This window comes from Denticeps clupeoides, chromosome 5 (assembly GCF_900700375.1).
Source record: "Denticeps clupeoides chromosome 5, fDenClu1.1, whole genome shotgun sequence".
NCBI classification, from domain to species: domain Eukaryota; kingdom Metazoa; phylum Chordata; class Actinopteri; order Clupeiformes; family Denticipitidae; genus Denticeps; species Denticeps clupeoides.
This window is the reverse complement of record NC_041711.1, coordinates 27,645,152-27,660,884: the sequence shown is the minus strand read 5'-3', so window position 1 is coordinate 27,660,884 and position 15,733 is coordinate 27,645,152. Positions and strand designations below refer to the sequence as shown.

The following is a 15,733-nucleotide window of genomic DNA, read 5'->3' as shown; positions in this document are numbered from 1 at the left end:
CATTTGTCAGATTGTCTGTAAACGGCTCACTAGTCTTTCTGTTGCCTTTCCTCATTTTTTTTCTGGCAGAAAGGTGAGAAGCACAGAGGTGCTCTGAATTACCATCACCAGTGCTTGGCTGCAGCTTGTCAGTAGAGGCTGTGCTGAAAACGGCAAGAGCCGAGCGTACGGCTCAATCGACCCGAAATGTCCTCATCTTCTGTCCAGTCATCATTAGTGCTCTTCAGTAAAAGAACAGTTTTATGTTGTTAAAAGGAAGCCCATCTATGAGTGAGTTCACGCATTAAACAAATAAAAAAAAAAACCCTTTCATTGTCTTCATTTATGAATGCCAAAAAGCTTTTCCAGAAGAACGTGTGTAGTGGGATCTCTCAAATTGAACTCTACTGTACGACGAGTGCAATATGAAATGCAGTTGAGAAATGTGAGCTCCAGACCCCACCCATTATTCAACACTTGCTCCTTTACATGGGAAATTGCCTTTCTGTTTCCATGGCAGTCATTACATGTCTATTATTTCTTGAATTTCGACACCGATTCACGGTCATGCTCACCGCATCTGGATTCGACTACAAGAATATTGTCATTTAAATGTTTAGCATTATTGTAGCGAAGTGTTTAGATCCCCCCCCCCCCCAATTCATAAAATAGGAAACGTATAAAGAGCATGTCATGTTTTACACAGAAGTGTGCATGGTCCCTGCCCCTCCAGTTGAATGTGTGGGGCCGCGCCCTTTCGTACCAGCATCCCAGCCCTCACATTGTATGCTTTTAACTGGGTCACTATGTCCCGTGCCCCTCGTGACCTCGACCACTCCGGGCCTTCAGCCCAGACCTCATCACGGCACTGTGACTGGTGCCACCCTCGTGGACGATGGCGGAACGCACCCCGTGCCCAGATGAACCCGAAGGCCTTGGTCCAGGGGGCTTGGGGGGGGGGGGGGGGGGGGAGTGCCATCGATGCAGAAAAGCGAATCTGATTAATCACCGATTAGTAAAGAAAGGAAAAAAAAAATGAAACGCGGCCAGCACATTTTTGGCGAGGATGCCGAGTGCCGAGCGGAGGGAGAATCCGGGCCGTCCTCCCCCGACGCCCCGCTCTCCTGATCCAGAAAACAACGATTCTTTTCTGTGTCCCCGTCCAATGAAAAGTAGCAGTGCGTGCGGAGGGTGGGATTTATTGCGTCTTTTTCCGCGTTTCTGTGGTGGGGTTGGGTTGGGGGGGGGGAGACCCGCTCGCTGGTCCTACTGCGACTCCTCCGCGTCTGTGATCCCGGGGATGGGAGCGCCGTCGCGATCAAATGAAATTTGGCACGGAGCGTAACGCCGAAAGGTAGGATTGTGCGTGTGGGTGCGTGTTTCCCCGCAGCGCAGACCCCAAATCCTTCGCAACTTTCCGCTTCGACCGTGTTGAGTGTGTGTCCCCCCCCCCCCCCACCCGAGAAGCCACGACCCGTGGCCCCGTGGACGTGCTGCTCTCGAGGAAACCTCCCCGATCGGTCCGGATAGGAGCGCGTTTTATTATTATTTATTTTTTTTTACTTTTACCCGCGCCAGTAAATATATAAATACACACAGGACGCAGGCGACGTCCAGTACGCGGAAACGGAGTAAATTTAGCCCCCAGCCCCCGGTAAAGAGGGGACGTTGCTGGCTTTATGGAACTCAACACGTCCCGCGGTGGCGCGCGCGCGCGCTCCCGCGTTCTTTCCGCCTTGCCGGTCCGAGTCCACGTGAGCTGGCGGCGCGCTTCTCACGCCAGACTGTGTGTGTGTGTGTGTGTGTGTGTGTGTGTGTGTGTGCGTGTGTTTTTTCTCCCTCAGACCAAACTTCTCCCTTTGCGCGCCCCTTCTCACTCTGTCATGCCGGACTCCCTGACTGCTGACCAGGAAGAATGAAGAAAGTCTCGGACCAGTGTACGTACCCGCCATGCTTCTCACGCTCTTTAATCCCTCTAATGTGTGGACGGACCGTGTGTGGAGACGTCAAAAAACGATTTTTTTTTTTCTTAAATAAAGAACCGGAGACTCTGGTTGCGTTCCGGGTTACCTCACTGATCAGTAATTCCGTTCCTGTAATCCTCCTGAAGCGACACATGCTGCTGGTTGCAGAACAGTTGTCATCTTCTCTACTTTTGTAAGCTTGTTGCAGCGGACCTTTGCAGTGCTTTTCGGAACATGGTGTACAATCAGATCATTTTGCTGACAACGGGCCATTTAACATCTATATCTGGGATATATATATATCCCAGCGTTCATAGCGTTCATGCATATATATCTGGGATCATTTCATAGTTCTGCCCTGTGACGACATTCTAAATCATTTTGTATTTATGACTGGATAGGGGTTGTTCATAAATTCTAATAATAAGATACCAAGGTGACTTTGTTTTTTGGCACGCACGGCAGCCAAATGCTTTGTGAAGTTACTCGCCAGACCTGCCCAGGTTGGAGCAGGTGGAATTTTTGCCTGAAGTACAGTCACAGTTCATGGACATGAATGACAATATCGTTTTGGAGTTTTTAGTCCTTTTAGTCCTAGGACTAAATCTAAAATACTTTGTCACACAGTTATAATAAACTATTGTTGTTGGGTTTTTTTTTGCAAATGCTTTACTAATGAACAGAAGACGTCTGCATATCCTTAACTCTCGTCACGTGTCCTTCGTCACTTGGCTCAGGAGATTCTGTATCGCGCCCTTGCAGTGCTCTTTTGTATCGCGCCCTTGCAGTACTCTTTGTTGAACAGCCTCTCAACGCTGGTGCTGAATTTCTTCCATGACTGAGCGCGGACTGATTGGACCCTATATCCCCTTTGTTACCCTTTGAACCACTCCTCTTCTGACGTCCTCTGAATCCACTTGTATCATGTCGATAATGGATCACTTTTTAGAATTGTATTGTAATAAGCAAAACCATAGGGTGGTAGTAGCCTAGTGGGTAACACACTCGCCTATGAACCAAAAGACCCGGGTTCAAATCCCACTTACTACCACTGTGTCCCTGAGCAAGACACTTAACCCTAAGTTGCTCCAGGGAGACTGTCCCTGTAAATACTGATTGTAAGTCGCTCTGGATAAGGGCGTCTGATAAATGCCATAAATGTAAATGTAAATGTAAAACAGGATACGTCAGAGCTGGCCTGGTACTCTCATCTCACTCCTGTTAAAGGTCTATATAGCCATCATATTTGCATCTTACACCTGATGCTTATTGGAAGCTAGAAAGAATATCGATATATAGCAATATATCGTGATCTTTTACGTGTGATATTATATCGATACAGGTACATCAAATATCGATATTTTTGTACACAAATTTAGCCCACCGGGTGGTGCTGTTGAGCGTTTTCTTTAGTGACGTCAACAGAGATGAGAATCCGCGTGCAACTGCAACCTCCACTCCTGTAGATGGCGCTGTACAGCTGGGTACTCGGAGTTACTTGGCATTTCAGGTTGCAGCATCTTGTATTTCAACTCTGTTTTTACATTTTCAGTGAACTATCGCAGTATGTACAGTATCACAATATATCGCGATATAATTGTATGTGATAAATATCGTAAGATACGTATCGTAGCGAGATCCTTGAGAACACTATCGCAGTCATTTTGAACGTGTTTGTCATTGCAGGGTCTCGTTTTGGCATTGTTCTTGAAATTTGTTTAAAAGGATTGAAAGAGTCTGCACACACATTTTTACGAAGTCTCCCTACGGAAACAAGACAGGCTCATGTTGGTGGGGTGCAGGCATAGAGCTCTTGTTGTGACCTCCTTGCAATAAAGACAGCTATTGAGGGAAAGCATGTGACGAAATCACAAGCCAGAGAAGAATGGCAGAATTCAGGTAGGGGAAAAGTTTTGAATATTGCAAGGAAACATATCAAGTATTCAGAATACACATTGCATATTGTTACAGATTATATAATATAAAAAAAATTGTCCAAGTTAGTGAAAAAAAAAAAACAGAGTAAAGTTTATTTTAGTCAAACTGGTAAAACAGGAATTTCCAAAGCAACTTAACAAGACCTACACATGACACATGTCACAAACGTGCCTGTACATGAGTCGGATCGGGGTCGGAAGCAGTGCTTAAAAAAAAAAAAGCTAAACACTCAAAATTATAAAATGGCTCCTATTTAGCCACCAGCTTTTACATGCAGCATGATGTTATTTCAATGATGTGGCAAATAATATAGATTAATATATATAGAATAATATAGAATCTAGATTTTTTTTGGACCTTAGCAGCAGTACAATATTATGTTACAACATCAGGCAATCGCACTTTATGTACACTTACAAATAGATTAAATAATAAGTAAATAATAAAACAATGTCTTCTAAATGAATGAAGATATTGTCTGCTCTACAGACAATATTTGTCTTTTACAGTTTTTAAAGTTTAAAATAGTGCATTCTAATGAATATTATTGATTACCTGAGACATTATTTATCTTGATTTTGCAAAATTTTATACAGTTTTGGAATTAAAGCCTGAAAAGCTGAACCTGATGTGGAGAAATTTGCATGAAGACTGCTTTGTAACTTCAGTTATGTTGGGAATGGTGCTTCCTGTTTGAGTTTGCTAGAGTTGTGTGGAAGGACTCTCAGCCATAAGTGGTTAATCGCAGTTTTATGAGCGCCATGGAAACATTGTGGAAGTCACCATCAGCAATCCTAAGCATTTGTGCATGGAACTGGATTGTCACACCAGACTGTTGCACACACTGAACTTATATGGAGACGCTATAGTCTTTCAGGCTGCGGGGTGCACTCCGTGCACTCAATGCACTTATATGTGGAACTATATGTGGAACCTTGGGAGTAGCTGACATGTGTCCTATGCTGCTGCTGTACTCACAAGCATGCAAGATGAATGGCTTCCAGAATTAGCCCTCAATGTTCAATCATGCCAGTGCATATTTCCTAACTAGTGGGTCAGCATAAACTTCATAAACTTACAGTCGAGCAGAAAGTGAACAAAAGCAAAATTGTGAAATCACTCTGCATTTTTTCTTGCTTTGACTTTGACCTTTTTTTGTTTGACTTTGTCTTCATACACATGGTAGCTGTGAACTGTGCAATGCCCTCTATGTTATCTTGTTGCCATGGTTTAATTCAGCTGTATCATCTTGCCATCTGTTTAGTTTACCATATTTTGCAGATAAGATGTATTAAACTCCTACTTGAACATAAACTAGAGTCAGATTTAGAGTTTTGCCACAGTTTACACAATGGCAGAACAAACACTGAAACCAACTATAAAAACTACTCCTTCTTCCAGGCAGCTTTACATTTCCACTGAAAAAACAGCCTAAGGCTTTCTCACACGTGATCTTGGCCCTGGGGATTTTTTCAGGGTTTCACTCCGTCCCTTTGCTCAAGTCCTCTAGCATGGGAGGGAGTGTGGGAGGCCTTTGTTCTGCATTTACATCTGCTTTGTGTTCCAGCTGCTGGTCACTGGCGTAGCAGTATGTCTCATTTTCATATAGAACAGTGTGTACCAGCTCCACTCTCTCCACAGCCTTCACAATGCACACTTTGTGCCGGTAAAGCGGGAAATTCCCACGTTGCCTCTCGAAGGACATCTTCTCTGCTCTTTGCCTTGTGTGCAGATTTGTGAAACTGCAGCAGAATGGATATATTTTAGGTTGGCATGGAGTCTGGGGGCCTTGCAAGATAAATCAGTTCCTTGTCCTATCAGGCATGTGCCTGCACGTTCCTCCTGGATTTGTATAGATTCTGTACATCCGGGTTACTGCAGAACTGCAAAAATTTCTTCACGGTGCACTGGATTTTTTTTTCTTCCAAACATAAAGGTAGGGTTATGGTTAGGGAAGAAAGGCACATTTGAGATCTGACAAGGGATTGGTTATATCAGCGTCTAGTGTGCGCAACAGCCCGGACTACATGATCTATAATGGCTGAAGAAGGCTTTCACATTTACATTTATGGTGTGTCTGAAATCTTTTATTTGAGAGAGGTGGAATGAAGTGTGCAGAGGCCTGGAGAAACTTGGTGGTAACGCAACGTCTTTTCTTCCCCTGTGCTGGCTCTGCAGTGTTTCCTGTGTGGTGGGGCAGCCGAGGGGACCAGAGCTGGGGCTGGAGCTGGGGCTGCTGTTTAAAATGGGAGGCGAGTGAAGGGGGCCAGCCCCCCGGCTGCAACTGTCCCGTCTGGTGTGTGCTGTGCCGGGGAGGCAGACAGCAACTCTGGGAGGCCTGCCAGAAAGGGAGGAGGACATTCCGGCTGCCCACAGACATGCTGAGCCTCAAGCTTCCGCAGCTATTCGACATCCACCAAGTGCCCAAGGTGAGGGGGCAGCACACCCTGCTGGGAAACTGCAGTCTTTTGCTGGAATTACAACATAAATTCACATGCATGGTGTTGAACGTGTGGAATCACTTTCATGCATGATCCCCTCCCCCCTCAAACTAAACAAATGTAGGACAGACTGTTAAACTTTAATTTTTTTTTTTAAACTAGCAGGATTAAGGGATTATGGGATATTGTGTATTTGGAGTTTTACCTCCTATTAAGATGTTATTACTGAAAACAAACAAAACAATTATTACAACATTGTTGCTTGCTCAGCTGCAGTGACCTTAAGGTTCTCCTGAACTGCAGTAACCTGGTCAAGGGTCCACACCACTAAAAATCGTTTAAATGGTCACATCTGCATCATTTTACTCACATTATGGTACAGATACAAAGTAATTCAAAATTTCAGGCGACTCTAAATTGTCCATCGATATGAGTGTGTGAGTGGATAGTGTGTGTGTGTCTCGCGGGAAAACGCGGTTAGGGAAACGAGTGAGTATTATGAACTGAAAAGTAAAGAGTACATTTTTATTGAAGAAGGTAAAAGAAATAAACCGAATTAGAACACTTAGGTCTCTTTCTAGAACTAAAGAACAGGTGCCGAAATCAGGTGGTGTTAGTCGCCAAGGCAACTCGAGTCACTAGAATGCACAGCCTTTCATAATAATATTCCACTGCTCCACATATACCTTGCAGGTGTTTCAGGAAGATGGCATTATCTCTGGCTATCGTCACCCCCGAAGCTCCGCCTTGGACTGCATCCTCAGCAGCTTCCAGATGACCAATGAAACGCTGAACATTTGGACCCATTTCCTGCCTACCTGGTGAGGAAGCACCGCTGATTACAGCAATGGCATCTGCTATAGCAGAAATTGATCCTGAAAGTCCTTGTTTTCTGTTATCGTCCTAATCTTTTATAGTGATTCATTAACATTAGGTTTCAGCCTTAGAATAAAAAATATATATTTCTAAACACATCAAATCTCTTCGTGGTTATACACATTCTTTTAGGAGTCTATTTTGAGTGGGGCTGCTGTTTCATGATGGCAGGTACTTCTTGTGGAGGTTCTGCAGCCTCTGCACTACTCAGAACTTCCTGACGGACAGTTACACATGGCCTCTTCTGGTCTACATGCTGCTCATCTGCCTGTACCCCTTCACCTCCAGCTGTGCCCACACCTTTAGCACCATGTCAGCTGAGGCGCGCCACATCTGCTACTTCTTTGACTACGGAGCCCTCAGCCTCTACAGTCTGGGTATGAACATACAGTGTTCTAAATTAATGGGAGCATTCAATTAATGGTTCTGAAGAGGATCTCTAAAGCTGCACGTTTACTCACTCACCATTCACTACATCCAAAATATATAATGATAAAATATTTCCTAGACACAGAGGACAGATTTTGTTAGCGTGTTCATTTGTGCAATACAATAAAACACAATACATACATGAGAAAGGTGTCGGTGGTACACTCACAGATTGGCCTAGCAGGTAAGGAAACAGACCCGTAATCCCAAGCCACCAAGGTGACACTGAGGCCCCCCACACACTGCTCTTTCATAGCTGTCCACTGCTTACTAAGGTGATTGGTTAATTGCAGAGGACCCATTTGATTATGTCACTGTGTGCTGTGCTGCAGTGTATGACAACCACTTCACTTTCTTTTTCTTTTCTTTAGATTGTGACTTCACTATGAGTCTTCAACTTCACAGCTTTTTATGAACACTGATATTTACATGGATACAAATGCAAATGTGGTATTCTTGCAACACATCTGTTGCAAATGTAGTGCAAGGCTTTACATTTTAAGCACACAAAACATGTAAGCCTGTCTGTTTCAAGAAATGCTACATCCCTAACAAGAAGGCTTTGGCCTTATCCGACATTCTATTTGCTGTGGAGTAGGGCTTCTAGATTATGGGGGAGGAAGAATCATAATTGTGATTATTGTGGTCAATATTAAAATCATGATTATGTAAAATAATTACACACTGACCTTGGAAACACTGACTAAACATGACTGCTGATCCTCACCCCCTTCTACCATGTTTACTTGTGCTGACTTTTTAAAAATGCCACCACCACAATTTTAGGTGCAGAACCTAATGTGTTAAAATAATGTTAATTATAATCAATTCTAATTATAAACAATTACATTGTTTTGTGATTGGAGATTGAAAATCTATATTCAATTAAATAAAAAAAGGGTTAAACTCCAGCATAGAAAGATATGTAATGCTATGATTACTGGTACTGCACAAATTTGAAACAGGACTTGCCCTTATGTAATGTTACAGATACTGGAGATTGGTGTTAATATGTAGGCTGGTCTTCATTATGTGTTGCCAAGCCCTGTCTGAGACCCACCATGCTGCCTGAGTGTGTTGGAAGCCTCTAACATACCTGTAGTCCCTGAACAACATCAGAAGCCAGCAAATTCCATTCCTCTGTAACCATATGCTCATGAACAAATACACAGAATTAATCACATACATGATCATTCAAACCAAATACTATAGTCAGGTGATATACATTCAAAAGCTTCAATCTATATAACATATATGTTTAGTTAAAGATTTACAACATGCTGTAAAATGCAAGGTATTCCATTGGGAAGTGGGTATAAAATATGGAAATAAGCCTGACCAGCCCGGATGCATAAGTGTCAGGGAAAAACTGCTGGCAGTGCTGCTGAATTAGGAGATGCTGTAGGAACACTGAGGCCTTTGTACTGTAAGATCTTCAAAGGAGAGGAAGCAAGTGCTTCTGGGTAAATAGGAAGCCGGGAAAGTGTGCAAGTTAAAGAAGAAAGCACAAGGGTTTTCAGTACGGTTTAGAATTCATTCACAGCTTGGACAGAAGATGACAGTATGCTTCATTTGATGAGATATTTGGTTATGGAAACTGAAAATAAAAATTGATGCACAATGACAACCGTTGTGCCCATACCAAAGAAGTCAAAAGAAGTCCCATTGCACTTATAGCCATTATGATGCAGTGCTTTGAGAATGAGAATGAGAATGAAACATATGAAGAACCTCTCTTGGTGAGAACTGCTCCTCTCCGGCTCAAGTGTCAAGAAAGCCCAGCAGCATCTTTACAGGAAAACCCACCACTCACCACCACCACCACCCATCCTCACCACCTTCTATAGAGGGACCATTGAGAACATTCTGACCAGCTTCATCACTGTAGTTTGGGAACTGCACTGTATCGGACAACAACACCCTACAGTGGATAGTGAGGACAGTTGAGAAGATCATTGGGGTCTCTCATCCCTCCATAATGAACATTTACAACACACGATGCATCTGGAAAGCCACCAGCATTGTGAATGACTCTACACACCCCTCACATGCACTTTTCACCCTCCTACCATCCGGAAATATAGCCCATAATCTAATACAGTATGTCTCAATGGCTTTGACAGGCCCTACAGTTGACACCACCCCACACTTGACCCTTTTTGCAAACAAGATAAAACTCCACAAAAAAAACTAGGAGAGAGAAAAAAAAGAAAGGAAGATCCTTGGGAAGGTGTGATACAGAGAGGGACCCCCTTCCAAGGTAGAGAGAGCCTGCTATTGGTGTCAGTCCAAGGTTGGAAATAATTTGTCCATTTGAAGATTTGCAACTGGTCCATTTGAAGATCCCTGAAGCTTTAGCCTTTACGGTACCGAAGCAATCGAGAACTCAATGCCAAACTGAACAACAGCTTCTCTCCACAGGCCATCATACACCTGAACACTGAGGGAATGGACTGATATATATACACACACCACACACACACTACCTCTTCTATGTTTATGTTGCACATTTTGCACAGCAGGATCTTTGCACAATTTTTTTACATGGGACATAGACATAGCATTACATTATACCCCTTTCCTTACCTTACTTTTACTTATCTTACATTACACTCATTTTGTTTGTCTTAAATGTTAGTCTTGCGCTGTCTATGTCCCATGTCTGTACCCTTGGGGCAGTGGTGGCCTAGCGATTAAGGAAGCGGCCCTGTAATCAGAAGGTTGCTGGTTCGAATCCCTATCCGCCACGGTGCCACTGAGGTGCCACTGAGCAAAGCACCGTCCCCACACACTGTCATGGCTGCCCACTTCCCACTCAGGGTGATGGGTTAAATGCAGAGGACAAATTTCACTGTGCACCGTGTGCTGTGCTGCTGTGTATACATGTGAAAATCACTTCACTTCACACGTGCACTTTATGTAGCCTGCTTGGACTATGTTGCAAATGTACATGCCTGTAACTGTCTTAATGCTATATGTAGCACCGGGTTCCGGAGAAAAGTAGTTTCATTTCACTATGTGCTGTCTAACCGGTATGTAACTGAAATGACAATAAATCTCACTTGACTTGACTTGAATTGATTTAATTAGCAGCTAATTTATGCTAGTTGTAGTTTTGTTTCTATTTGACACTCAAATCATGCAGAGAATAACATGACAATTTAAGCTTTCATTAACACATATACATATACTTGTCCACTGTATGAGGTTACTTGCTGATTAACATAGTTGGCAATCTATATGACTGTACAGATTATGTTCAAGATTCAGAATTAAGAATGAATTTTTACATTCTCTTGAACTGTCACTTTACTTAAATATACATAAATGTTTGTTCTTTTTTTTTTTGCTTAGGTTGTGCCATAAGCTACGGATCCTATGTGATGCCTGACTGTTGGATTAATGGCTGGCTGCACCTGTATTTTGTCCCAATGGCAATTGGCAACACCTTGTTCTGCACTGGCATGTCCTGCTATTCCAGGTAAGGACCTCGTGAAAAAATAATGAGAGCCTCTTACTTGAATCCATGTTTGGAAAAATGAGTCATTGTTCAGTTCAATTAGTTCAAAGAACGGCATTAAATTCCTTTTCATTTGTTACAAGTTTAACAACGTCAACTGGTAAATTATAAGGAATGCATATAAAAAGAAGTCTAATATTGCTGCATTCTACAAAAATGTGGCTCTATTATTATCCATTAATTAATCATTTGGTGTCAGTTTCTGAACAATTCTGCCCTCTAAACATGATGTAAGGACGTTTTGTAATCACTAATCAGGCCTTAGTAATACTGGCCAACAATTACATAAAACAAATCCTACTAATCTAGATTTCCTCGCAATTTTATTGTATTCAGGATAAAGAATAATCTACAACTTAACCTGTCTGATCTACTTGCCTTCTTTTGTAGGTTTGTGGAGTTGCAGTTCCCAGGCAAAAGCAAAGTTTTACGTACAACAGCATTTGTTGTTCCATTTATCTTCGACACCCTGCCACTTTTCTACAGAGTAAGTGGAATAGTGTAAACATGAATTTATCTCTGTAATATGATCAGGCTCTCTCAGCCACATTGACTGGGGATGAGAGCTGATTTTCACATTATAGTTTATGGGGGGCTCCAATATATGGAGGGCTTTAACAGCACTTGGGGAGTGTTTTTCTAACATCATATAAGAATGATGTCTTCAGGATAGACAGAAACGAAACAGATAGAGACAAAAAAGGACTGACAGATGCTTTTTGTTTGAGTGTTATTGACACCCATTCTGACACAAACTTTAATAATGTGTTGCACAAGCTCAAGTATGTTGCCTTCCTCCTCTGTTTTCTTCCATTTTCTCCCTTCATTAGCTCCACTGTCAGCTTTTTAATTCAAGAAATGAGATTGTCAAACACTCCCCACTTGCTATATCCAACTTAGCACCCTTGAAAATATACTGTACTGATGATGCATGCTGCTGAATGAGCAGGATGGATGGATGGGGTTGGGATTTAAGGTTGGTTGACATGTACATCAGGAGAAGAGTTTTGTGGATTTTTGTATGCTTTATACTGTGTTTTTGCAGGTACTTGTGAGCTGTTGGGGCAGCTGTGGCCTAAGTGAGGCCTTGTCCAACCACTGCTACCACCTTATGTTCGCCTTCCTCACCTGCTTCTTATTTGCATCGCACCTTCCAGAAAGACTGGCTCCGGGGCGCTTTGACTATATTGGTATGTGTGCTGATCTTTTATCTCACCTCGATAATCTGAGTTATCCAAAAATAAATACAATATCGCTCACAAACAATTACAGAATTGTGTACTAATTTATCAATATTACGTGTTTCTTTTTGTGTTGTTTCATTTCATTCACTTCCTTTTCCAGGACACAGCCATCAACTGTTCCACATCTGTGCTGTGGTGGGCACCCACTTTCAGATGGAAGGGGTGCTTTCAGACATGTCGTCCCGTAGGCCGTGGTTAAACTCCAACACAGCCATACCTTCTTTTCTGGAAACGGTGGGAGCCCTTGTTTTCGGTGTCCTTCTCAACCTGGCCGTCATTGGCCTCTTCGCCGCCAGCCTGCCATGGAAGCCACAGTGCAGCACTTCGAGTTCCAGCTCCAGCCATTCTCAGCAGTCCACTGATGAAGGCAAGGAAGATTAAGGACTAGCTGACCCATCACACAGCCTTTTTCAACCACAGAGTGCCAACATCAAGAAGCAGCAGCCATATGCTTCCCAGAGCAATTATTCGCTTTTTAAAATCCTACAAGTCAACTTATAATCTAACAACATTTATATGAAGATATTAGAAAAATGTTATTAAAATAACAAACTAGTGTATAAAGCTGAAAACCCAGAGATAAAGCCTTTAACCTGGTGGTGTTTGTGTATCCAAAAAGGCTCTGGGCTGTATGAAGCACTTTCCTACACTGAAGTGCCTTTCAGAGATAGTGGGTTTTATTTCCTTAGAAAGGAAAATAGTGTATAGCTCATTGCAGTATGAAAAACTGGAACATGTAAATATCTGTAGTCTTGCATTTGGCCAAGCAACTGCTCTTTTGCCCGGCTCAATGAGGTACTTGGTGGAAAGAGTTGGTGAAGTAGCTTGATTTACCTCTTTATTAGGTTGCAAACATGTCAAATATTAACATACATTCTTATTATGTATGGAGCCAGATCAAACCACTAAATATTCTTGAATTTTATACTTCGAGATATTTCACTGAATGGTTTTTGTAATTCAAGAGCACAGGCAGGCAGTGAAAAGTTGCATCTTGCTAAAGGATGTTTTAGTTACAAGATATTGCATTTTATCATATTTAGATGTGTGTGTGAGAGAGAGAGATCTTGCATTTCAAATATCTCCAAATTGGGATGCCCAGTTATAAACTGGGGTTGTAGATTAAATCAAACAAAACTTTGATTCCTGTAGTATTCTGCTATGATAGAATGCTGCAATTTTACCCTTTTGTTTTGACCCTTGTTTGTGAAAAATGAGTCTTGACAAAACTAAATGTAGACTTCAGGTGTTTAATATTTCCTGTAAGCCTTGAATAAGCCTTGTAAGCCACCGTGCGGTTGGTCTGTGCAACTCTGTGAATCCTACCTACAGTACCGAAATCTCTCCAGGATCCTTGCAGGTTTATTGCACACAATACTAGTTACCAATTATCCATAAAAAAAAGAACTTTAACTGTAATAACATACGCATATGTTGTTGGTTGATTTAAAGGTGCAGGTTGTGTTTTCTAAAAATTTGTAATACTGCACCTCTTAATTATATTTTTAAGCATTTATGTAGGTTATAATTAATGACAAACTGACACAGAATTCTGAATTTCTTTTCTTTGTTTTATGAAGTGAATTGTGATTAACATGTTTTGTACTATTCTATCTGGTCCCTTCTACGAAACACTTTTACAGTATTCATTTTACTCTAGCAGAACAACAACACATATTCTACTTTAAATTAAATTTTTAGTGCAGATGGTTCAAAGGATTGTTTGTGGGACAGAAACGAAGCTGTTGTCCTGAAAAGGAGTTGAGGGATCAGTAAGTGATGATAGGGTCTGGAGATTAGTAGTTTTTATTTGTGTGTGTTTGTGCAAATTTGTCCTGTACGTGGCTTCTAGCTGTAGTCTGACAGAGATTCTCTCTTTCTGGCACTCTGCTCATTCGAAATAGCTGCACTTTTTCAGGGCTTTATTCAGTCACACTGTTGTTCTGCTGGTGAGCTCTAATGGCCATGAGCTGCACAACAACCTGGTTGAATTAGGCTCTCAGGCCAGGACGCTGTTAGATCTCGACGGAAGGCTGTGGAGTGGGATTTTGGATGGGATGTTCCTAGTTTGGGCCAAAAGAATGTTTTTTATGATTCTACTCAAAAAAGCCTACCTCAACCAAATGGTCCTCCAATTGAGGTCCTTAAATCCAAAAGCAATGAGCTTGTTTCAAAGTTTTCTTTGAAAATTCCATGTGACCGATATTTTTTTATGTGGCCTACAGAACATATGACCAACAAATTTTGGAAATGTTGATGGTCTAGTGTATTCTCAGGTCTCAGGCAAAGGTTGTGAGAACTTTTTGATGAATAAATGTATCATTTATTGATTTCTTTAAACTTCATACCTTTTTAAAAAAATGAATCTGAGAAAAGGCTTTGATGTTATAGAAAGGATATTTGGTCAGATAGCCTTTAAGGAATATTCCAAAGGATTTTATTTTTTGGTAGTAACAGCAACTGTAATCCAGATTCTGTGAAAACTGGTGTTGGTCAAATTAGCAAAATTATTCATGTTTACATCCTAAAACTGTGTACTGCCATTTTTACAATGTAATGATGTCATTTGAAATAAAAACAACTAACCCGTTTTGTTTATTTCATGCCAGTATGTGCATAATGAAGCACTTCTACTTACTGCCATTATTTTATCCGGTTTTGAGTGCTGAACACTTCCCAAGTTAAAGTGTTTAGTATTGAACTATTACCCTTATTACTATTAACTTTCATTAATCCAGTAAAAATTTAGCATTAGTGTAACAAATTTCATGTAATGAAACCTGTAGCTCACTGAAAATATAATGGATGTGCCATATTTTACACAAAACATCAGCCCATCAGTTGAGAGAAAAAAAACATTAGAGCTGTACATGCATGGAATACTTAATAATGCTGACGTCAAATATTTACTAAAAAATTAATACTAAAAGTGTGTATCAATAAATACACACACACACAAATACATACAGCAATATATATATATATATGTATGTGTGTGTGTGTATATATATATATATATATTGCTGTATGTATTTATTGATTTCATTTCTGTAATCAGCCTCTTACAGTAAGTAGCTTAGAGAAATATCAAACAGTCTCTGGGGAGCTGGTGTAGCATGTGATCAATAGAGGGCATGATTGCACAAATAATGCTTATTTGCTGCAGTGTTCAGGACCAAGCATCCATTTTAGAGCAAAGCTCTGTTCATTTTCTTTATTTGCATGTCAGAAATGCGTGGAAAAAAACTCACATTTGAATATCAAATAGCTATTAACACGTAACTGGTCTGTGACCAGTGCAACAATTATGTACATCCAATTTGCCTCCCAATTGTATGAATG

At 41.4% G+C, this 15,733-nt stretch overlaps 1 protein-coding gene across 1 annotated transcript; it reads left to right on the top strand.

Moving 5' to 3' along the window:
- The first annotated feature begins 1,195 nt into the window (after positions 1–1,195).
- On the top strand, positions 1,196–14,989 carry paqr6 (progestin and adipoQ receptor family member VI). The gene is made up of 9 exons (XM_028980034.1): positions 1,196–1,333; positions 1,824–1,916; positions 6,060–6,310; positions 7,016–7,143; positions 7,370–7,575; positions 10,982–11,108; positions 11,538–11,634; positions 12,193–12,337; positions 12,492–14,989. The coding sequence occupies exons 2-9, from the start codon at positions 1,895–1,897 to the stop codon at positions 12,770–12,772; spliced, it is 1,257 nt and encodes a 418-aa protein (XP_028835867.1). The 5' UTR covers positions 1,196–1,333; positions 1,824–1,894; the 3' UTR covers positions 12,773–14,989.
- Positions 14,990–15,733: the final 744 nt, after the last annotated feature.

Excerpts from the sequence above, each read along its gene's own strand:
- paqr6 (XM_028980034.1), top strand. The coding sequence starts at position 1,895 with ATGAAGAAAGTCTCGGACCAGT. Across the intron at positions 1,917-6,059 it reads GAAGAAAGTCTCGGACCAGT|TGTTTCCTGTGTGGTGGGGC; the intron begins GTACGTACCCGC and ends CTGGCTCTGCAG. Across the intron at positions 12,338-12,491 it reads GGGGCGCTTTGACTATATTG|GACACAGCCATCAACTGTTC; the intron begins GTATGTGTGCTG and ends TTCCTTTTCCAG.